Raw genomic sequence first — 23545 nt, forward strand, 5'->3', positions numbered from 1 at the left:
TAGTTCCTGTTTGTAATTCACCATTTTTGTAACCCCCTCGTTTGTAACAATAGGTACAGACAATAGGCAAGACATCATGAAAGAGAACATTGGGGGAGGCAGCAGAGGTTTGGTTCTTCCTGATGATATAAGTGTCTGTTAAATCTTGGGGAACTGTGTATGAACATCTACATTCTCACTCAAGTCAACAGGTTGGGGTTTGCAGGTGATATTTGTGTGGGCATTTCAACTTGCAAACCTTTGGGGAGAAAAAATAAGGGAAGATACTAAGATATTTGAAAAATCCACCCCCACAGACATTGAAGAAGCAAAAAAGAGTACATTTTTGATCAAATCTGAGGTGTGGCAACCTTACGAAAAACATTCACCATCAACCTCTCAGATGCTCAACCCAAGACAAACAGCAAGCAGCAAGCCTTGGCTGACTGCGTCAGTGCAGACCGTTTTTGTGTAAAGTATAATTTTTGCAGCACATGCTGCATAGGAATAAGTCAGAATCAATGGAGTGCTTGATATGACTATTGAAAATCAAAGGCAATACATCAGCTATCTCTTCTCTTCAATAAGTCATGTAAGTCCTTATAACTACTACAATTGCAACTATAGGTGTATTAAAAACAGAATGACAGAATGCATGGACAGACAGAAGCTGTTACACTTGTAATGCTTAGTCCTATAGGGAACCAGGAATAAGTGAAAACTCAGCATGCTTAACAAAACTGCCAACACTATTATTCGCTTGGTCTTTACACTCAACACAAAATAGCTGCCCAGTCTACAGCAAGCAGGTAAACCCAAAGTACACAACAGAAGCTACCATGTTAATGGTCAATTAAGGTGTTATTATCATCACAGAAACACGGCTGTCTGAAAGCAAGAGATAAATGCAACATGAGTAGATGTTGTAGCTTGGAGTGACAAATAAGACAGAAGAGGAGGAGTAGGACTTTATATGACGTATTGAGGCTCATGAATGTAGTCAAGGAACCAAGAGTGTCAGAATCTATAGGGCTCAGTTTCATCAAAAGCATTCTAAGGGTGCAATGTTAGGAGTATGCTAAAGAACACCAAATGTATATATTAATTATAATCCGGCAGTCTTTAACAAAATTAAGACCTTTTGTGCAAAAGTAGTGGTCTTTATGGGAAATTTTAACTTTCCCCACATCATACTCCGAAAAACCTATCAGCAGCAGAAAAAGTGGACGACATGGCTAATGACTGCCTTCTTACTCCGCTTGCTGGAGCACACACAAGAGGAAATGCCTGGACTGATTCCTCTTTTCAAACAATGAAGACAGAATGATGGCCAGCAGAGATGAAAGCACCATCAGGAAATTGCTGAAAATAACATACTTTACTCTCAAGTATTCTTTGAAACTGTCCAGGTTAAGTCCAAATAAAAAAAAAATCAGATTCAGGAAAGCAGACTGAAGGAATGGGACAGAGTTTAAAGGTGTTAAAATGGGCCTATGGCTGGTACTAAATGACTATTTCGCTCAGGTGTTCAATAAGAAGTCAATAAAGACACAGTTCTGTATTAAATAGTATCAGCAAAGAAAAGGCAGAAGTAATTTTGGTACTAAATGCACTCAAAATTAAATACTCTAAAAATCTCCAGGGCCTTATGGTATCCTACAAATTGTTCTTAAGAAAACAAAAGTTGTTACTCATAGGTAACTGAAGCAATGCTTCTAACTGATTAATGACAATAAATTATTGACATTCATCACTTTATTTTCAATTATATTTTTATCATCATATAGATGTTACCATTATATTTTTATAATCGGCAAACACTACAACATATATACAGAAGAGTTGAGTCACTTCAGAAATATGATAAAACGCACATACCCTTTCATCAAAACCAGTGATCTTCACGTGATACTCGGGCAAAGGTTTGGATCTGCCATCATACTGCCCTGAAAAAGAGTCGATTAAAGTATTGGAAACCAACAGCGAAGCAAAGCTGCAAAGCACACAACTGAAGCACTTAGTTAAAACCTTAACAGATAACCTATAATAAGTGACAACTATCACATAATTCCTTTCACTATCTTTAGACACTTAAAAATGTGGTATAAAAGTAGTTCAAGGGATTAACAAGTATTTTGTTAACCAAGACGACACATTTACAAAGCATAGACACGTTAAACAAAAACGTTCTGCACTCGTGACTACGTGCTGTAAAGTACACAAACGCTCATAATGAAGAACATCATGCCTGTTTGCTGGTCAGTCCTACAGAGTTTGGCAGTGCCAATATTGAGTGTGGAATACACTTTAAATATACAGTATTATATATAGCAATATTGTTACGGATTTATCATATATTGTACTGTGTATCTATTTATTTGTGCTTGTAATGTTATTGTAACTGGGAGCACAGAGCACTGTATGACCACAACTCAAGGTATATTTTAAGCACTCTTCTTACAGTCCAGCAATACTTTCAAAATGATTAAACTGTAGTTCTCTTTTAATAATCCATCATGTCTCTGCCAGGGATTAGCACCTGTAGGAATCTGGAGTGATGTTATGAAGAGGGCAGTTACCAGAGGAACAGTTCTACACTAGAGGAAAGACTGAACAGAAAGACAATCATCTGCAGAGTTAAATCCAATTGAGCATGCGTTTGAAATGCTGAAGACAAACCTGAAGCCAGAACACACCAGAGTAACATTAAACTTATACCCTGTTTCTAGTTTATATCTATAAATTTAGGACTTAGTATTTAGACATATTCAAATAAAATCACCTGATACCTAAAAATACAGTTCGAAGTAGCTGCAACAAAGTAAGAGACTTGGCAAAGCACCTCAAAAGTTCTCACTAGAGTTTAACGGTGGTCCCAATGGGTCAAAGATTAATACTTTTTAGGGTTATGCAACCACATTCTGACTTACCTTATCAAACAAAAGTTGTTTGTGTTCTAATATGATCAAATGCATGCATGTAATTACCATCAAATACAATGAGTATTATGCTTATCATCTCACGATCAGCTGTTCAAATAGTTGTGGAAGGCACCGTGTACACAACTTTGGGTTGCGGGAGTCTGGAACAAGTTGCACAGTCATGTTGGAGAAGCTGTTAACATGGCTATTTGCAAGGAATGGCTGGATGAAATCCTTGCATCAATTAATGACTAATTAAACCCAACAGGCTTCATGGGCTGAACCGCTTTCTTTCATTTGTAACCTTTCTTAGGTTCGCACACTAGATAAGATGAGCGATAAGATCGCTGCACTGGCCATATACAATTTCTTGTATTAGGAATTTGTCTTTTCACATACCCCAGCTTGCTCTCCATGAGACACACAAACAGGGAGAGAAGCTGGGGGTCAGAGCGCAGGGTCAGCCATTTATACGGCGCCCCTGGAGCAGCTGAGGTTAAGGGCCTTGCTCAGGGGCCCAACTGAGTAGGATTCCTCTGCCGGAGGCAGTATATGAACCGGCAACCTTCCAGCCACAGGCGCAGATCCTTAGTCACAGAGCCTCCGCACTGCCCACTATATACTATACGCACACACGTGCATCAACATGCATCTGTGTCCTCTGGAGCTCTTCCAGGAACTCAGATCTGTGGTGTTGAGGAGTTCGCCTTCTGCAAACCTCCACACAAGCACGGAGGGAGTGCACATACTGTACATACCTGGGACCTCCAGCTCGTTCCGCAGGGTCTCTGGCCTGAAGTTGCTCAGCCAGGACGAGTACTCCTTCAGGTTTCCCGGAAGCGCAATCGGATCCATTGATCTGATCGATGTCGTCAGTTTTTGCCAAAACTTTTCATCTTTCCTCTTATCCCACAACTTGGAGCCATCCTTACCCAGTTCCTTTTCAATCTCTTCAATACGTTTGGCATATTTCTGTAAAATACACACCACCAAGCCATGAGAGCAGGATTTAACCAGTAACTACAGCTAAAAGTGTAACTGACGTGGCCAAGTGGACATTGTGAAACCCTTAGGCTGTGGCTGGTAGCGCTCATTTACAAAAACTGTTCTTATAGTGCAGCTGGTTTGCATTTTACTAATCGAACGCATGATCAAAAGCTGAGGTTAATTCTATATTGAAAAGAAAAAAACAAAACGCAATGTGTCCACGCCTGAAGAAGCCTCAACAGCTGAGACATTGTTCTTTCTACTTCAGTCTGAAATGAATATCAAATTGTTCTTGTGCAGCCCACACAGTGAAATAGCTCCCTACTCAAACCATGGTCCTGCATTTTAGCAACTTCAAAAGTTAATTATCGCAGCTTTCCTTTTGTTAAGTATGTAAATTCATGTCTTGAATTTGTCTTTTGTTCCATCCTGACAATGAATCAAGCTGACAAAATCATACACATTCACTTTTCATAAAGTATAAACGTCAGAATACCCAATTAAACGCACAACATATACAGTATATGCACGGGAGTTCTAATACAGTGTTTTCCACAGATATTTTTTACTTCATTAATAACAAAAAGGTGACATTTTTCCAAAACAATTTTGAGAAGGATAGCCATCTGTTTCAGTTACTTAAATCAATATTGTTTCCTTCATCTTCAAAATGTTTTCTCTTTCCTCAGAAAGCACTTCCAGAACTGAAGAAACAGCAAGTACCTCGACAAACTTCTTGCGAAAACGTCCAATTCCTGCTGCCTTTGCATTCCCAAGCACAGAAATAATCTCTTCATACATTTTCTTAGCATCCTTTTTGTCCGTCTTTGGTTTACTTAATGTATTTCTTGCATCCTCTAACCAATCCTGCCAAAACATAAAAGTTACATTAAACATTTAATGACTAACATTTCACTGTGCTGAAATAACTTGATACTGAAGACGTCTTCAATACCTTAAAGAGCATTTCAGGATTGGAGAGTTGCTGCAAGGCTTCTACAAAATCTTTGACAACTCCTCCTTTGTCCAGTTGGTCCTTCAACCTTGGGATTGACACAAAGAAGTAATAGGATTTCAGCAACACGTGTCTTCTCCACAAAAAACATAAATCCCTCTAAAGTAGTTTAAGAAACTGTGAATACATTTTCATTATTTGTCCTTTTTAATCCTTCAAGCTAGCCTTTAAAACCTAACAGTTTCAAAATTTAAATCATTTTAGGGGCTCAAATGAAAGCAATGGATATTTAAACATTTTGAGTTCAGGTTCCACAGTGTTGAAAAAATGTGACATGGCATAGACTATGGTTTTGATTTTCAGGTTCTTGTTCCCCATAAAAGATTCATTCTAAAACTACAGGAGGTAGGCACTACCGAATTAGTGGAGTACTACAGGGGTCTTCACCTACATGTCGCGAGTGTATGGAATAAGCTACCCAGCCATGCAGCTGAAGCCAGTACTCGGGGAAAAATGTATCTGGATAAGATCCCAAGATCAATTATGGGCTAGATGGGCCAATAGACCGACTCGTTTGTCCTTCTTATGTTCTTTTCATTAGTGTAAGTGGCAGGCAAGTGACACAAACAGCACCAATAAGCAGCGCCAAACAGTAGTTTCCTCATTATCTCATACCAGTGTGCCCGAAGGAAGAGGGATTGTGCTCCCTTGCAGAACGCAGTACAAAGAGCCGTGCAGCGTTCCTGGGAGAGACACGTTACTAGGCTACCTTGTGACAAACTCCTTGTTTCTGTGGCCAGTGGCGGAGTCCTCAAACTGGTAGGTCTCGCTGCTGATCATGAAGGGGTAGACGACGGCCTGGGGGTAGGACTCGGCAAGCCCCTGGATGACGTGCTGCACAGCCACAGCCTCCTTCTTGTCCAAGAGCGCCATCATCTGACTGATCCAGCCGATCAGCTGCCAACAGGGCACTGACGACATCTGGAAATCAGGCATCATGCTGTATGGTGAATACGGCTGCACTGCCGTGAGATACTATGAAGAGTTAAGACAGGTTTTAAAAAAATCTAAACCTGCATTAAAGAACTCCAATATGCAGACCTCTTTGATCATGAGGTCCAACGTCTCGGCAGAATACAACTCGACGATCTGCAGCAGTCTGGGGAACTTCAGTCGAGCTTCGCTGGAGTTCAGCTTCAAGGCTTTCAACACCTGCTCCACCACAATGGCAGGAAATGTGGGTAGCTCAGAGAATTCAGAAACTAAAAGAAATAATAATAATAGAGGAGTGACCTTGATAACTTGCAGTAACACAACAATCCCTGTCAACCATCTAAGAACAGAATTAAAATAAAAAAAACGAAAAAAGCCTTCCCTTCGAAAGAAGGTATAATTAATAATCACAGATCCATTTGATTAAACAGTAATATGAGTTATGTAGTACCCACTGGTCTAATACTCTTCTAACAGTTCTATATTGTGGAGTTGAGGACAAGAGCTTTAGGCTGATGGCTGTTTTCAGCTCTTGTAGTTTTATGCAACTCTGTTATTATTCTGGAGCGTAGACAGTCAATTCACCTTGGTCATTTTCCTCCTCCTCCCTCAGGCGTTTGTCACAGAAGTTGGCCAGGGTCATGTGGGCCTCAATGGCTCCAGTTGTGTCCACATGGTCGGCTGAACGGGACTGCACTTCGTCTTCGACTTTCTTCACGGCGCTCTGCATGAGCCCCAGAGCCCTTTTGTGGAATCCCGCTGTTACCTGCGGAATGATTCAGCCAGGATTAGGTTCAGTAAACCACCTTTCTATATTCACATGCACTATTGCGTTCACAGCTGTTTGCCATTAGAATTTCGGGGGGTTTCTTGTGAAGTTATGATGTATGTTAATATGCATGTTACATATTATCTTTGCAAGACTGAAATGTGTAAAATACCTTTGAGAACGTCTCTGTATAAGTTATTCATCCATCCTTCCATTTTCAATAAAAACTTCTAACAAAGCAGGCAAAAGGTGCAGGACAGGGCACCAGTCTATTGTAGGACATGCCCATACACATTTCAAGGTGACAAATTAGAAATGCCAAATAAACACCGCACAGAAAGTGCCGTGGGCTGGAGTTATTCCCAGCACTCAACTGCTGTGAGGAAGCAGCATCACCCACCACACAGACAGATAGAGACAGATAGATAGAGGAGTTTATTTGCCATAAGTATGTGTACAATGGGATTGTTATTCACTCCGTTCTCTCAGGACATGACAGTACAGGAGACAAACACAGTACAACTAAAAACAGAACACAAAAGACACAGTACATTACAGAACAGAAAATGATAAATAGTGACAGAATGTATTGTACAGACAATAAACGAACAGGGAGATAAATACAAACAGAACAATAAATACGTGGTAGAACGTCAAAGTGCAGAGTGCAGAGGTGTGTTGAATTCTGAGACATTGAACAGTTAGCTGTTGAGGATGCACACTGCAGGAGGATAGAAGCTGGTCCTGAGAAGCACGGTACCGCTTGCCAAAGCGCAGGGGTGAGAACATTTTGTGGCCGGGATGGTTGGGATCCTGACTGATGGATTGGGCTTTATTGCGACAGCAGATGGTGTGGATCTCACAGATTGATGGCAGGTCACATCCTGTAATCTTCCGTGCTGTCGCCACAACCCTCTGTAGAGCAACCTTGTCGCGTATGGTAGTATTACCGTACCATACAGTGATGCCGCTAGTGAGGACGCTTTTTATGGCGCTGTGGTAAATGTTCCTGAATAGCTACTTCCCCATAATGCATTTCTTCAGGCACTGCAGAAAGCGGAGGTGCTGCTGTGCCTTTTTCAGACAGGCTACAGTGTTGTCAGAGGTGCCAGCCTTTGATATTTACAGTTTACATCTTACCTTTTTCTTTTTAATTAGTCTATGGACATCTACTTACAGCACATTCCTAAAAAGAGATGAAAGGCACCCAATGCCTGTACATAAGCACCCCCTACCTGCTGAGGATTGGACAATGAGGCTCCGGACAGCTTCAGGACCCTTCCTGCTTTCTCCGGCCCGATCTTCTCCAGCACACTGGGGTCTCTGCTGACTGCACTGGCCATGATATGGTATGTAGTGCCCAAAAGTAACTTTTGGTTCCTGAAATTTTGAGCCGTCTCCTTCTCGGGATCAGTTTTGCTGTCCTCTGTTAAAAGCGGGGCAAAAAGAAATTAAATTCAATTAAACTCTCAGAAGTCACTACACATCTGTGTCAAAAAGACAGGATTACTAGATAAACTGATCTACAATGCTGGCTTGTATATGATAAGTACAGATATAAGAACAGAGATATGCCCTTTTAAAATGTGTTTTAAAACACATTCACTGCGATACATATGCAATATTTTTGCAGAAATACTAAACGTACAGTGAATGTGTTTTTATAAAAGACTGAAATACAATAATTAAGAAAAATATGAGACAATCTCTTTTTCAACATTTAAAACTGAGAAAAGGTGGAAAATCAGGCACAAAAACATGATATATACAGTAATTGGCATTTTGTGAACTCTTTTCCTGTGCTCAAATAAAAATAAGCTTGTACTGTGATCGAGATCCCACTGGTTGTGGTCTGTCTGCCCTTAAAGGACACTATATATCATTTAAACACCGGCTGTCCAATTCGTTGATCTTTGTGGAGCACCCAGATTAATAGGGGGAAAGGGGTATTGCCAGCTGTTATATATCTTTGAGGACCCTAAGTCTCAGTGGTTTCCTGACAACTATAGGTGTCATGTCTGCGTGAGCTTTCAGCATTTGCACACAGTAACACCGAGCTCCTTCCCTGGAACCAGCCTTGAACATATTGTACAGCTGGGATAATACGATGCCTTCATCTTGGATTAATTTATTACATTTCTTATGTAACGCTTCTCTCTCTTCAGTGGGTGAACTCAAAGCTTCACCGCAGGTTCTTTAATTCTCTATACCATCCGTCACCGCTTTGGAAATTCAGTTTCATGCGTTTGGCCAGTGTGTTGACTGCAGATCGCGATTCCAACACACGGATGCCCCCCTTTTCTTACAAAGGCCCCTTCACCAGAGCCTGTCCATTAAATCCAAAGTCCGTTAAAGTGAAAGTTTACCGTACTGACTTCAGAATCGGTAGCAAGCCTCGAACCAGGGCAACGGAGTGGAAACTACATGAAAGTATATTTAAAACCGGAGGCACTTCTGTACCTAAATGGTTGTGGGTGTACCCAACAATGCTGTTGAAGCCCATGTCCTAGCTTCCAAAACACCTGCAGATTCTCAGATCTATTACCTACTGGCTACCAAACGGGCCTCTTTATAACCTTCCTTGTGTTCTTATGGATGATTAACATCTCAAGGGGACTCAAAGGAACTGCACCCCTGGAGTGGAGCCCTGTTAGGCTCGTTCTCAGGGCCTCACCTAACACGTCGACAGTCTTGAGGACGTTGAGGATCTGCTCCGCGCTGTCCTGTGCCTGGCTATAGAGGTGCTTGAAGCGACAGAAGCCGTGAGCCCATCGGAGATTCCAGTGGCTGCGCGCCTTACACTCTTTGTGCAGTGCCTTCAGCAGCTTGGCGGCCACGGAGAAGTTCCTCTGCAATGCCAACAGCAGAAACAGCACACCTTTGTCAGAGCCGTTCACATTTTTCAAAGGAAATGCAGACATATTACATTATTCATCTAAATGAAATCGAACAAAATATGAAATATGCTGAAAAGATCAGGCATTTCAAACGACCAATGATTTACTAAGAATTAGTAAATTATTTAAGAATGACTACTAGTAAAATTATATAGATGGGCAGAATAGGCTCCCACTGTTAGCAGTCTTTTGCTCTCAAGTAACAAACACATTAAATGGCAGGATGGGGTGGTTTAGCATGAGGATAAGGAGCACACTGGAGTCCTATTAAAAAGAACAGTGGAAATATCAGAATGTGCAGTTCATTCTCACACACCACTATCCTGACGGGGACCATATCGTAAGAATGGGATGGGACTGGGCTTCAGATGTGTCACAACCTTGTGGAATGCACACCTGCTGGTCATGGTGGCTCAATACAGATTGCAGCAACTTGACAAATATTTTCTGCATCTTGTCCTTCAAGGCCACCTCGTCAATCTTAACATACAAGGCAACTCTGAACAAGACAATGTCGCTGAATCCTGAATATTTCAAATCACAATTACGATGGTTGCACTAAAAAGTGAGTTTTCAACTCTTGGGTTTTTACCTGTTTCCTTGCACTCTCAGCCATTTTCAGTCTCATACTGATCTTGCAGTCTTTAATCAGAAAATCGGGGTCTTCCCATTCTCCAGCTTCTGTCTTTATTCCCTTGTCTCCATCCTCCTCCACTTCCATACTGTCACCAGCAACTGAGCTGACAAGCTTCTCGGAGATCTTATCCAGGAAAAAACATCTATAAAACATGAGGGTTACTCAGCATCAGGCTGGGGTTTTCCACAGAACTCAAAAAGGAATTTGACAAATAAGCTACAAACCATGACAAGTAGAAGCATTGCTTTCATTGCCTGTTTCCCTAAATTAGCTTATCTCCCCTCCCAACACCTGTGACCCATTCCATTTAATACTTACAGGTTTTGCTCAATGCCTTGTAAAAAGGAATTTATGACAAAACCAAAAAGAACTAAACTAATATCACTACAATTTTTACCAATAACTACCACCAGTTAGGCTAGAAAACAAGGGAATTTAATGTTGTGGCTGGAGGGAAGCAGCTGAGTTTCACTTGGGGTTGAGTGACATGTACTTCCCACGTTGATCACTCAGAAGGTCTGAAACAATGCATTCTGTGGTACCCTAGACCAGATGATCCAAGGGTGTTCCTAGAATTTACCCGTGTTCATTAACTTCACAATAAATGGTTAAGACTCACATATGAAAGCAGTCAACAGTGACTAGGCCAACCACCACCTGGCCTAGTGAAATCCCTATGCTCGCCTCCATAGGAACAGACCACAGATACGCAAATACAGGAAGGAAGAAAGTAAGAGAGGACAGGAATCAAATTGTCTTCTGGACTCGGTAATTAATCTGATTTTATTATATTCAATGACCCACCACCTTTGTGACCACATTTCTGCACATAAATGTGGTGTTGATGACTACAACATAGTGGAATATGTTTACCGATTTGTGATGACATCATCCCACACGTTCATTGGATCCATTCTGTCGTCAGGGTATCGATGAGTCCAAGTTCTTATCAAGGTTTTAAGAGATGCGGTGGAAACTGGTAAACAAAACACTCCAGATAAGTAGACAACAGATGATATCCAATATCTAAAAAGTGAATGAAATTAGACAATCTTTGGAAAAACACCCCTTACCATCTTTTGTGATAAAATAGAGGAAGTCCTGGATCTCTGTTAAAGCCTGTACTGACTGCAGTTTGGCAAGACGGCTTCCATAAAGCAGCGCATCAATGTTTGAATAGTTCTTCATTAAAAAAAAAGAATAAAGTTTCGCTTTGAAGAAAAGTAAGATCATTTCTGGGCAAAGCTACACTTTTAGATTTTTATGTTTGGCTGTTAAGTCATAACAGTCACCATAACGTCGATTTTTAAAATCATAACAGTAAAAAAAGAAAAAAAACGCGAAGAGTTCCTCCATGAACAGAAACTTTCACACGTTTTTTTTTGTCCCCACCACCAGCCGTCGAACTGTTAATATTCACACTGGAGATGACAAAAGATCATAACTACGCAGTGTGATGCAAAGAAACTGCGCTTCGCTCCAACCTCCTCCCACGCGCACTGACCCCGCCCCCCCGGCGGTTCGCACCGACCCCACCCCCCCGGCGGTTCGCACCTGGATGAAGACCTGCATGCTGTTGTTGATGTAGAACTTGGCCCTGTCGTAGTCGTCCTGCAGGATGTAGAGCAGGCTGAGCTCCTGGCTGTAGTTGGTCTCCATGACGCTCTTCCTCTCCTCCACCTTCATGGCGTTGTCCACGAAGGTCAGCAGGGACTGGTCCTGCTCCCCCAGCTGCAGCTGCTTCACCATGCCGCGCACCATGTACGGCAAGTAGGCCTCCTGGGAGACGAGCAGCCCAGTCAGACAGAGCGCCAGAAACCACCCCTTGAAAGGACGCAGGACTGGCATCACACCTGCCTAGCCAAGGCGCCGCGTCCTTCTGAAGCAGATGGCCAGGTAGTTATACTGCCAGAAAAGATGACTTTACTGTCATCGCAACGGTAAAATGTTGAAAACATCGGTCAAGAATAAGACTGCTTTTCAATAACTTTCACAGATTCAGCAACCCAAATGACTACAAAATCCCGCATTCTGATCTGTCTAGAATATACAGAGGTGTGAGCAAGCAACTGCCTCAGCGTGAGTTGGTTGCAAAGTAAGAATTAGCAAGTAGAGGTGAATTTCATGCTGGAAAGCAAAAATAAGAAAGAACACAATGTTTCATCTGTTAAGGCTTCTCCAGCAAGAAATCTCTCCACCCCCTGACATTCCTCATCTCTGTAGACCCTTCCATAAGGACCTGATAGAAAGGATCGCTCCACATCTTCTCCAGGTCCACCGGAGAGCTGTCGCCGATGTTGACGGTAGCGCAGTACTGCAGGGACTTCCATTCAGACAGGTGATTGTAACACTCCAGAGCGGCAATCTCCCAGAAGTCCTTCTCCGTGTCAGTGGGCCCTTCATCCATCCACTCCTCAGTGTTCAAAGCCTATCGAACACAATCTGCACTTAGGAATGTTAAAAACGAACAACAGAAAAACAAAACGGAGCTAACAGTCCTTGTTAGTGACTCACAAAAAAACATTACCCCTGAGATGCAACTTGAATTAGTTTCTGGTTCTTATCAATCACTCGATAGCCACAGAGCTACCCAAGTAGCTTTCCAATGTTTTGATTTACTACAAAGTGAAAAACTTGAAGGCTGAGAGACCTGGATACATTTTTAGGGGTTTGTCAGAACTGTAGAAATGTACTTGAATGAATTAGGAATTGAAGGAAGAAAGTAAATATTTACAACAGTCAGCATTTCTAAAAAGTTGACTTAATTATGTTATCAATTGTTACCTCATTATATAGCTTCACAGCCTGAGAATAATCATTTTTTGCTTCTGCCTGAAGTGCCAGGCTGGTAACAGGTTTGGCTCCGATCTTGCCACTGAAGATTCCCCTGAGGACATCATAATCTCCCAGAGACCTATAGAGCCTAAAAAACAACAATTTCATAGATTTGTTTTTAATTTTTTAATTTTAATTTAATGTGCTGTACTTTTCCTCTGAAGATAGCACACACTATAAATCTGTTCAGAATATCAAGGAGACGTGATTTTATATTTTACTAAATTAGTTGAGGATTAAAAATGGTCAGCTAAAGTCACTAAAACATTTTTAAACAGTGTCAGAAATATCCATCCACCATGTCTAAGACAATCATGAGAAATGGGAACTGGAAATGACAAATTAAAGTCATAGAAAGAGGTTTACTGCCCTTTCTCAAGTTTGAACGAAGAAAATGATTTTTTTAAGATAAAGTAATGTATGCTGTGATAAATGTCCAGTTTTAACAGTAACTGAAAAAAGTTACTGTGTGCAATGTCACGTGGCGCTGAACCTCAAAACGACAGAGAAGACCAGGGGGAAAACGTCCTCCAGCTGGCCTACAGTGAACTCACTTGGCCAGATGGATCCAGCGCTCAGTGTCAGGGGGCAGCTCCCTGTGTCCTCGGGCTCTCTTGGAGGGGGGCTCATCAGGGACACTCCCCCTGATCAGGCTCTCCTCCAACAGCAGGATGCCCATCGGCTGCTGCAGACTGGCCAGGCAGCTGGAGCTCACGGCGCTCGGGTCCACCTTCAGGAGCTCCTTGTACTGGTAACTCATGTCCTGGAGACAGACGGCTTTTTTCGCCTTAATACCAACTGCTCAAAGGCCACATAGGAACCACAGTGAAGAATAAGAATACGCTGCTGTTCAGACATCCCTTATTGTATACTAATCGCCTGCTTCAAGACACCCGAGTAAAGACACGCTGGCAACAACCCAAATAAACGCCATGAGTCAGGCACCTCCTCAGCCTTCAGACTTGCCTTTTGGTCCACTGCAAACTGTACTGATGCAAACTGGCAGTACAGTGACTCCAGCGCACAGACAGGCAAGTCAGACGCATTCGAGCTACAAAATCTGCCTGGATACACCAGGGATAACAAGCTCCGTTAATGCCGTGCTTGTGTTGGCAGAAAGAAACATGAACGGGAAGAAAAAACGTTTCCTTTTCTGAAAAAGAATTTAAAGCACCAATGGGAAAACCGTGCAAGTCCAAAATCCAGTCTTTTGTACAAAAAGAAATTCAATGATATGAGGGGAACACAATTACATATCACAGTAAGAACACGAAACTAGGGTTTTCATGACATCCCTACATATTCTAGATGCATCTCTAAATTCTTCTCTTTCGACAGCGACAGAGCTACCCACACAGTTCTGGGATGCTATTTTTCAGTAAGTCATATTACTTTTGCCACTACCTGTGCTGTTTAAATGCATAGTACTATTATTATAGTTTTACTCCTACCTGAACACATGTAACAAAGGGAGGGAAATATAATGTGCTTTTGTTCAGGAAGTGGTTCATGTCCTGTAAAAGCTCTTCGGTGATCCTTCTCTTCTCTGCTTCGTTCTTAGACCCTTCCATTTGAGCCAAGATTCCACAAAACAGGGTGCTGAGGAGCTGCTTGGCGAGAGTGGAGTCTCTCTGCAAAACAGGATCACAGTGACAATCATGTCCTACAAATGGTGTCTTGCCTGATTTTCAAGTGACTTGCACCCTTCCCACCATGTCCCATTTTGTGAAATTGCAGATTTTATGCAAAACCTGACTGCTCAAACCAAAGGCTTCTAAGGTGTTACAGTAAATGAAAAACTGAAATAGGTTGATTGCATAAGTACTTGGACACATGAATTCAGTATGTGGTGGAGGCAACATTGGCTTTTTAAACTTTTTGTGTTCAAATTAAGCAGTCATCAGATTTTTCTTTCATATTACGTATGATTGTTTTTAGATTTTAGCTTGTTTAAAGGGACGAAATGCGAAAGCTGTGCAAGGGGTTGAATACTTTTGCAAGGGACTGCATAAGGAAGTGCACCTCTTGCTGCTTCGCTGTGAAAATGTTGCAAAACCTTAGTGTTTTCCTTCTGTACCTTTTATTCTTGCCTTTATTGATTCCAATCCAGATCATGTATTTAATGATTGCCACTACCTAGCCACAAGTACTGGCATAAAAAGAGATATCTGTGGGGCTCACAGGATACATTACGTTAGTAATTCCATCCTTAGAAAAAAAAGATTTACTCAACATTAATAAAGGTCAAAGTTTCGTTATTATGGTAAAGCTAGCCAGAAATTATATCCAACGATCCTGTACAAAACAAGGCAAATCTGGGTCTTGCGTCCAGCTCTCTGTTGGTTATGACACACACACACACACACCACAACCATTCGGGTTTCAGCTCTGTTGGTTATGACACACACACACACACACACACACACACACACACACACACACCACAACCATTCGGGTTTCAGCTCTCTTTACAGAGGACCCTGAAGCAGCCCGGAGGCTGTCCTGGGTTCCGGGCGAGAGGACACAGACCTGGGCCAGGGCTTGCAGGGGCACAATCAGGCTGCTGTACGGAATCTGTATGTCGGGCAGGTCCCCGTGTCTGTATCTGCGGTACAGCGTCACCTGGGCCTCCCGCCTCAAAGTCCGCTCGGCCGCCCGCTCCTGCAAGTTACACTCATCAGTCACAGGCACAGAGGACACCTGGGCTGGCAGGACAGAGCCCTTCACTCACTTAACTGTGAGCTGTAATGTTCTACAGGGCAAGGGTATTAATACAAAAGAACATGGGACCAGACATGGAGCCATGGGGAACGTTAGAGCTAATACCATTTTCTGGAGACTGGAAAAGAGCAGAACATTAGGATTCCATGTATGTTTTTATGAACGAATTTGACTTGAGTTCAGCCAGGGGTTTACTCTTTGGCTAAGAACACATACCGGTTGCAAAGCAAACTAGTTTTCAATGTTCTATTGGTTTTTGATGATAAAAAACATTGAGGAAAACAATTATTTACAATAATTTATTATGCACCAACAAGTATATTTGTGCATTCTTAGAAAAATGGAATTTGCCTGAAAACTTCAGATGAACTATGCTTCCTGTGTTTCTTCCCAAAGTGAGCAGACCAAGCAAATAATGGGCGAGTATCTCATAAATACCCCCTTTGTACAATTACCTTCTCTTGCCGCTGTGCTTGGATGCCCTTCCTGGCAAACTGCAGGCTAACTTTTTCCTGGTCTTTTAGGAACCTCCTCCTCAGTCTGAGGATGTCAGCCCGCTGGTCGTTCACTGCTGTGAGAGCCAACAGGTGTGATAAACTTTCATCAGTGATTAAACTGTTCATAAACTAGTCGTGTACTGTATATTACTAGTCTCTAGGACAAAAGTGTTTAGACGTCTTTAGGACATGTTGAGTTGTATAAGAACATATGTCACAATCTAGTAAATGAAAAAATAAAAGGTGGTAACATTTGTAACCCACAGTACCTTCCTAGCACGTTTTCCTCGCTAGAAATCAAGTTTTCTGCACTGAGAATATCTCTGGGCAATTTCTTCTCTATGGAGCAGAAGTAGCCAAAAGTTAATAAATGTAATCCCTGCAGTCAAAAGCACCTTCCCCATGCAACAAGAGCTGCTGCAGTCTGCATTTAGAGCTGCTGTTCCTTCACTCGATAGATTCTTGGTCCTTGTCAACTGCTCTCAGTACTAGTGAGACAACTCTTTCCTTAATGAAGTATACCGTATTGTTTCACTGTAATATTTTTAGCTTTATTACTTTTAATATGAAATCTGTTCTGTATTTACACAGAAAGTGATTTATACAATATTTTCCTGCTCACAAAGCAAGCTGGAATTTCTATAAAGAAGAGCCCAAATCTATAACTCCAGGAATTTCAGATCTGATTGTGGTTCACAAATAAGTTTACTCTCTTAAAACTGTTAAGAAATTTCAGTGAGCTGTTTTCCCATAAAGCCATAAAAATAATTCTTTCAAAAATCAGGAATAATTTTAACGTCCAAAATGACACTAACAGCACATCTAAAAATGCACAGAAGGCAAATTTCTGAATGAATGAAATCCATCTGACTCTTTTTTCAAATTGAGCTCTTAATTACTTAAACTAACTGATCGGTCACATCTTTCTCAAGTGTTTCACAAAGATACTGTGTAGAAAACAAGTGGAATGTCTCAAATGTGAAAATGACTTCATTATTTTTTATTGAAAAAATGTATGCAATAATCTAATACTCAAAAACACTCATTTATGCATCTTTTTTTAATCGCTGTCTGGAATGACTTATCCTGCTTTTTTAAAAAAAAGGCTTTGGGGGGGGGGGGTTAAAACATTTTTAAAATGTTATTTTGACTGTTTAGTTGTGAAATGCATGTTGCCCCGTCTTTCGGATGAGATGTTAAACCAAGGTCCTGACTCTCAGTGGTCATTAAAAGAACCCAGGCCATTTCTCGATAAGAATAGGGAGTTATCCCGGTGTTCTGGCCAAATTTCCCTCCCTCAGCCTTTACTGTGGCCCCCAAATTGTCCCCATGTATGATTGGCTTGCTCTTTCCCTGTGATGGACTGGCGCCCCGTCCAGGCTGTACCTTGCTTTGCACTCATTGCTTGCTGGGTAGGCTCCAGCTTCAAGCGACACCGTACTGGTATGAAGCGGTTTGGTAAATATGACATGACATGCACGTTGCCCGAGACGCAAAATGGTTAACCGGTAATTCAGAAGGAACAGCCATGTCTGTCACACGTCGGTGGGGTCCACCCAGCCCCCTGGGGACAATACCTTTCTTCCTGCTGTCCACCTCGTCTCCCGGCAGGGCCAGGCGCTTCTTGCCGAAGTCGGCCCCTACCGGTTTCTTGGGGCCCCGTTGCTGCTGCTGCTGCTTTTCGCCCCACTTCCCAAACACGAGCAGGGAGGAGGACAGGGAGTCCGAGGTGGCAGGCAGCGCGTACTCCGACAGAGTGTCCACGCTACTCCCAGTCAGCCAGTTAAACGAGGCGCGCCTGCCTGAAACAGCACAGTGCCCTGTCAGCCAGCAGGTTCCACAGCAAGGGGCAAGAGAACCATTATCTCCGTTACCCATGGAGCTTAACGATGAACATATAAGAAGGATTTAAAAAAAATTAAAATTATGCTTCTATCCGGTAGAACCTCAACATACGCCAGTTCTATATGTGCGATTCTGCTTAGTCGCGCAGAATTTTAAGGGACCACCTTCGAGTGACCACTCAAGTCGCCTGTTTGGGGGGAAGTACATGTGGTCCCCCACTTCCGCAGCATCTTGAGGATCTATTTCACCCGACCTGTGGCAGTCTCTGTCGCAACGGCACAGCTCAGTTAACAGAGCTAATACGAATGTGCAGCAGGGCCTCACGGAGTATGCCGTATTCAGTTTCCGCCACCTGTTATCAGAGTCATGCCTGGTAAGCGACGCGGTGTTGTGCTGGGAAATAAAACAACCATTAAACAACAACAAAAAAACACTCCTTTGTGGTCCCCAAGGTTACCACAGTCTCATTTCTTGAGTGTCTCGTGGAAAATATGAGCAAAGAGACAAGAAGAAAGAGAACTTGCAGGAGCAGGAGAGTGTGTTGGTGGAGTGGGAAGGAAGTGATCAGAGTCTCAGTAATCTACCGTCTTGTCTGCTATAACCGTGCTGTGATAAACACTATCACAGGAAAGCAGCGCCGCGTTTCTTTAGTATTTATCCTTGCTGCAGCAGGCCGGCTCACTCACCAGGGTCCTGTGTGGGAGTGAACTCCAGCGTAGACTGAGTGGCCCTCAGCTGGCCCCCCAGGGACCCCTGAGCCGAGGCGGAGCCGCCCCGGGACTGGTAACGGGAGCCGCCCTGGGAGGCCTGGGTTTCCACGAACATCGGGGTGAGGACTGTGTTCCGGTGATGCCAGGAGGAATCGATGATGTAATCCTAAGGGGGGGGGAGAGATCCCACATCGTTAGGACACAGCAAACCCTGGATCTGCCACTGTGAATGTGAAACTAGATGGCGTACACATGGAGCAAGGAATTTGAAGGGAACACAGCTGGAAAGGGCACAAACGCCGTCGGTTCTCCACAGTGCTTAGCCACTACTCCACAGTACAGCCCAAACTGGGGGGGAGGGGGAGCCCAACAGTAGGGAGGTCCTGTGCTTACGTGGAACTTGCACTCAGAAAGGGGGTACTCGAATATGGCGCGACTGTAGTCGGGGCTGCGGCTGGTCATCTCCAGCAGCAGGTTGGTGGCCAGGCTGAGGTACTGAGCCTCTATCTTGCTGGAGTACAGGGAACGCAGGATCACCAACATTCGCTCCAGGGTTGTTGTAGGTAGACGGGTTTCGTGGCTCCAGAAGTTCCTAACGTAGAGCCTGCAGAGAGGACCGAGAGTTTGGGTTATAACCCCCCTGGGAAACCGGTTTTAATCCTATTCTGCTTGTTGACTGACGCACCCCCTTTGACTCTTCAAGGAGCACTCCCTGAGTCAGCTACTTTTATAAAGTACGGCCTTGTTCTCGGCTTCATCCTTGCCAGTGCTCTTTTGTTCCCAAACGAAACCCAGAGTGTCTTTATCTATTCTTGGATTACAGATAACATTCTTACCTTTTTCTCGGGGCAATTTAGATTCCACTAGAGATATGAGAAATTAAAGAATTAAATGAAATATTAGACGTCTATGTTCAAATTATCCCTTGAAGGAAAGGGTCACTGCAAAACTGTAAATATTTAGACATCTCTGCATTCTATACAGAATCCTGCAGTCTGCAAGTAGACTCGGCTACTCGATGACATCTTATTCTGTTTCCTGCAATATTTTAATTGTCACTGACTTCAACTCTCACTAATGATCAAAGCAGCCCTCCTGGTTATTTACATGGGAAACCAAACTACCACGTCAATGAATTAAAGTGTGACTGAGAATACTGTTTGTGAAGATGACAATCACGCAGTCTCCTGCTATCATCCAGAGACAGGCTTCTCAAGGGCATAACTTACTGGAGACCTTGGTTTTCGTCCACAAGCCCCTGAAGCAGTGTCTCCTTTGCAACATTTAACATTTCCAAAGAGTCGCTGTCTGACTGGCTCTCGGAGTCCCTGAAAACATCAGACCACATTTCAAACAAATTCAACATTGTACTTTCGTAAAATGCACCACTGGCCAGCTAAGACAGTATTACTTCAATAGTGGTGAAAAGCCAAGAGATGAGGTTCACCTGTAGTTGTCATGAATCCACATTAGGATGTCGTACATCCTCTCTCTGCACACTGGAGAGGGGTGTGTAACGAATGATGTCACTGCACCTAACATCTCCCGCATTTCAACAGGTTTCAGCTTAGCCATGATCTTGTGTATAATATCCAAACACACTCTCTGCCTTGCCTCATCCCTGTGAAAAGAAAAAACATTCTGCATTTGCCTGTAAGCAATAAGCAAAGTTATACAGCACATATATAAAACACATTTTGCCACTATATGGAATTCCTCAGACTATTTCAAGTCTTGTTTGAGGAGTCTCCTGACTCAGCTGGTAAGGGTGCTTGTTCAACTGGGCACAATCAGTGCTCTATTATCAAGGGTTTGAACCTGAGTCATGTTACTGACGGAGACTGGGATTTTCCCAGGTGCAGGCTGATCTCTATGATCTTGGATTCAAGTCTGGGCTATGTCACTACCTGAGGGATTTACCCGAGAACGGGCTGAGCTCTATGATCGTGGATTCGAGCCTGGGTCATGTCACTTACTGACTCTGACTGGGACTTACCCAAGCTGAGCTCTATGATCATGGATTCGAGCCTGGGTCATGTCACTAGCTCACTGTGACTGTGACTGGGGTTTACCCAAGAGCAGGCTGAGCTCTATGATCATGGATTCGAGCCTGGGTCATGTCACTTACTGATTGTGACTGGGACTTACCCAAGCTGAGCTCTATGATCATGGATTCGAGCCTGGGTCATGTCACTAACTCACCGTGACTGTGACTGGGGCTTACCCAAGAGCAGGCTGAGCTTTATGATCATGAATTCAAGCCTGGGTCATGTCCTTATTGACTGTGACAGGGATTTGTTCAAGTGCATTTATTAAACTAAAATGAGAAAACAGGTTATTTCAGATTCTGGGTGTCAATATATTTGTACATTTTTCATTGAAATGGTTTCTTTAATGTGCATTAAAAAATAAAATGGTAAAAGACTGTTGTCAATATTATGAAAAAAAAGTTACAAATACAGGACAAAACCCAAGCGTTTCCTCCAGCTCCAATTCATACAGTATTTCAAGCACAGGCAGCTCACCGATGGCTCATGACCTGAGAGAAATCCTTGCTCTTCAGCTGCAGGTATACATCAGGGATCTCTTCAGCTCGGCTCAGGATGCACTCCAGGCAGTGCGTCTTCAGCACGCCGTGCATTTTGGGCAACAGGAAAAATACTGCATTCACAAACCTTTCAAAACCCAGATGTGAAGATTAGACATCAATGTGCAAGCTTTAACTGATATCTGAATCACAACTTAAGTAGCCTATATTAGGATATTGAAAAATCATTGCTATACATTACTTTAAACCTGTCTAACTTTTCACACTTATTAAAACATGCACATCAAAAATGAAAGAAAGTAAAGATCCTTCTTCAAATAATGAGATTCAGAATTAGGACTTAAAAAGGACAATTAGGTGGTAACATAAGACTGCTAACTGTGCAAATGGAGATTACACAGGTTTATTTAAAACACAACATGGGTAATGCAATATATATGCTCCTTTTCAAAATTCCTTTTGCATTTTACATCTATTTTTTTAGTTCAGATTTAGGGCAAGTATTTTCTTTCCAAGCTTCCTGAAGATGTACTGTACACAAACTTCGGCACAATGGTAATGGATTGAAGGAACTATTCTCAAGTGGCGACCCAAGTTAGAAGTTAAATATGCCATACTTGTTAGACGACATTACATAATACTTCTTGTCAAGGCCCTGAGAATTCCTTTTTCAGTTTCAGCCATGGAAACGTCTTGTGTGGAACTGCATAAAGAGCTCTCAAAGCTTTACAAAAAAACTTTCCGTAAAACAACAACCATGTTAAGCAACTATGAACCTCTTACCTGTCCATAAATGGTGGAAAGTGTTTCACAACTTTACTTAGGCACACAACAAACTTATCTTCCTTCTCGTTCTGCAGCTTCTTCAGGTGATGTGCCGTGAAGTCGAATATGGGGCCCTCCGATTGCTGATAATTAGACACATGGTTAATCTTCCTCAAAGCAGAGAAGAAAATGGATGATAAATATTTAAGGGCTTCCACGTACCTTCTCCTTCTCAGCCATATACTGCATAACAAGCCCAATGACTTCTGCAGCAGCCACGTGTATGTCTTTATACCTTACGAAGGAGATGTTGTTGGCCAAGGACTTGAAATATCTGTAAAGAAAGAGCCTTTCAAATGTTATCACAATTGTGATGCAATAAGACACTGTACTTGCTTAATAAAAGATACAAATTCTAAACAAAACGTATATTAGTAGTTTGTGACTATTCTTTTGTAGAATGAAGCATTTTAGAACACTTGAAATGCTATCTATAATGTCATCTTTTTTCATTTACTCCTTTGTTGCCAGAAATAGAGATGAAGACAGAAGTGTCCACATTACCTTTCATGTTCAATTCCACAGCTGGGGTCGTACGGCGGCAGATTATTTGCCAGCACAATACCAAGCAACTGAATTCCCACAGAATTGTCCTTGCTGTTGGGATCAGACCCAGCAAACCGATCGAATATCAGGCTGAAAGATGGAAAATGCTGATTCAAGATGCGAGCATTTTACCCAAAAAGAGCTATCTAGTGCAAGAGACTGTTCAATTAGGCAGATACTACAGCTTTGTTGAAAATATTTTTTAGCATTAAAATACAAATACAAGGAAAACAACAGTAAAAGGAGTCCAACGTGTTTAACAGACATGTGGCAAATGCACGTTGTGTGAAAAAGCCATCAACAGTGTGAATGTGCTTTCAAGCATCTACGCTGCTAATCTGAAAGGGATTTATAGTTATGCTGTACTTTGTTAGGGGTATGAAGAAAACACGTAAAAGGGCAAACAAAAACACACTAGGCTGGACAAAAACCTAAATACTGAGTGCCAAAAAACAAGAAACACAGCTATAAAAAATAAACATCATGTACAACATTCACAGCAGTACAGTGAATTTAATTTTTTTTATCCAAACCAAAAGATGAAGTGCCTTAGAAAACAATAAGATGACTCATAATTGCATATTCATACCTATAAGGAACCATGAGGCTGTCCTTCCAGCACTCCACAACTGTTTTAATGATTTCAAGATTGTGTCTGAAGACGGCTCTCTTTTCATGGAAGGCGTTCCTCATTAAAAACTCCAGCAGCCGATTAGCCAGAACTTCATCTTTGGTATCGCCCTTAAAGGGAAAACAAGTGAAACGGAACAAGTTCTGTTCAAGGGTCCAAGTCTTCTGCACTGCTGTTGACAATGCACAGCATTTCACCTTGACATTACCGAGGTGAACATGCACATTAACACTACAGATCAAAATATGC

General features: G+C 42.3%; 1 protein-coding gene across 3 annotated transcripts in view; it reads right to left on the reverse strand.

The window, feature by feature from the left end:
- The window catches only part of prkdc (protein kinase, DNA-activated, catalytic subunit), a 65137-nt gene that overhangs the window by 7526 nt on the left and 34066 nt on the right, over nucleotides 1-23545 (reverse strand). For all 3 annotated transcript variants that reach the window (XR_011189929.1, XM_069191510.1, XM_069191511.1), the window contains exons 50-78: nucleotides 23255-23406; nucleotides 22624-22755; nucleotides 22282-22393; nucleotides 22078-22202; nucleotides 21272-21421; nucleotides 20194-20367; nucleotides 19976-20074; nucleotides 19140-19350; nucleotides 18723-18912; nucleotides 17769-17993; nucleotides 16150-16265; nucleotides 15503-15634; nucleotides 14425-14604; nucleotides 13528-13736; nucleotides 12923-13061; nucleotides 12378-12566; nucleotides 11693-11917; nucleotides 11212-11320; nucleotides 11012-11114; nucleotides 10094-10280; nucleotides 9279-9453; nucleotides 7840-8030; nucleotides 6421-6601; nucleotides 5944-6104; nucleotides 5612-5823; nucleotides 4843-4930; nucleotides 4611-4754; nucleotides 3659-3872; nucleotides 1858-1925 (exon numbers count right to left, since the gene is read on the reverse strand). Coding sequence is in view for 2 of the 3 variants with exons in the window: in XM_069191510.1 (XP_069047611.1) it covers nucleotides 1858-1925; nucleotides 3659-3872; nucleotides 4611-4754; nucleotides 4843-4930; nucleotides 5612-5823; nucleotides 5944-6104; nucleotides 6421-6601; nucleotides 7840-8030; nucleotides 9279-9453; nucleotides 10094-10280; nucleotides 11012-11114; nucleotides 11212-11320; nucleotides 11693-11917; nucleotides 12378-12566; nucleotides 12923-13061; nucleotides 13528-13736; nucleotides 14425-14604; nucleotides 15503-15634; nucleotides 16150-16265; nucleotides 17769-17993; nucleotides 18723-18912; nucleotides 19140-19350; nucleotides 19976-20074; nucleotides 20194-20367; nucleotides 21272-21421; nucleotides 22078-22202; nucleotides 22282-22393; nucleotides 22624-22755; nucleotides 23255-23406 (4593 nt within the window). In the remaining variant the exon portion in view is untranslated. The remainder of the gene's footprint in view (nucleotides 1-1857; nucleotides 1926-3658; nucleotides 3873-4610; nucleotides 4755-4842; nucleotides 4931-5611; nucleotides 5824-5943; nucleotides 6105-6420; nucleotides 6602-7839; nucleotides 8031-9278; nucleotides 9454-10093; nucleotides 10281-11011; nucleotides 11115-11211; nucleotides 11321-11692; nucleotides 11918-12377; nucleotides 12567-12922; nucleotides 13062-13527; nucleotides 13737-14424; nucleotides 14605-15502; nucleotides 15635-16149; nucleotides 16266-17768; nucleotides 17994-18722; nucleotides 18913-19139; nucleotides 19351-19975; nucleotides 20075-20193; nucleotides 20368-21271; nucleotides 21422-22077; nucleotides 22203-22281; nucleotides 22394-22623; nucleotides 22756-23254; nucleotides 23407-23545) is intronic.

Source organism: Lepisosteus oculatus, chromosome 6 (genome assembly GCF_040954835.1).
Source record: "Lepisosteus oculatus isolate fLepOcu1 chromosome 6, fLepOcu1.hap2, whole genome shotgun sequence".
NCBI lineage: Eukaryota > Metazoa > Chordata > Actinopteri > Semionotiformes > Lepisosteidae > Lepisosteus > Lepisosteus oculatus.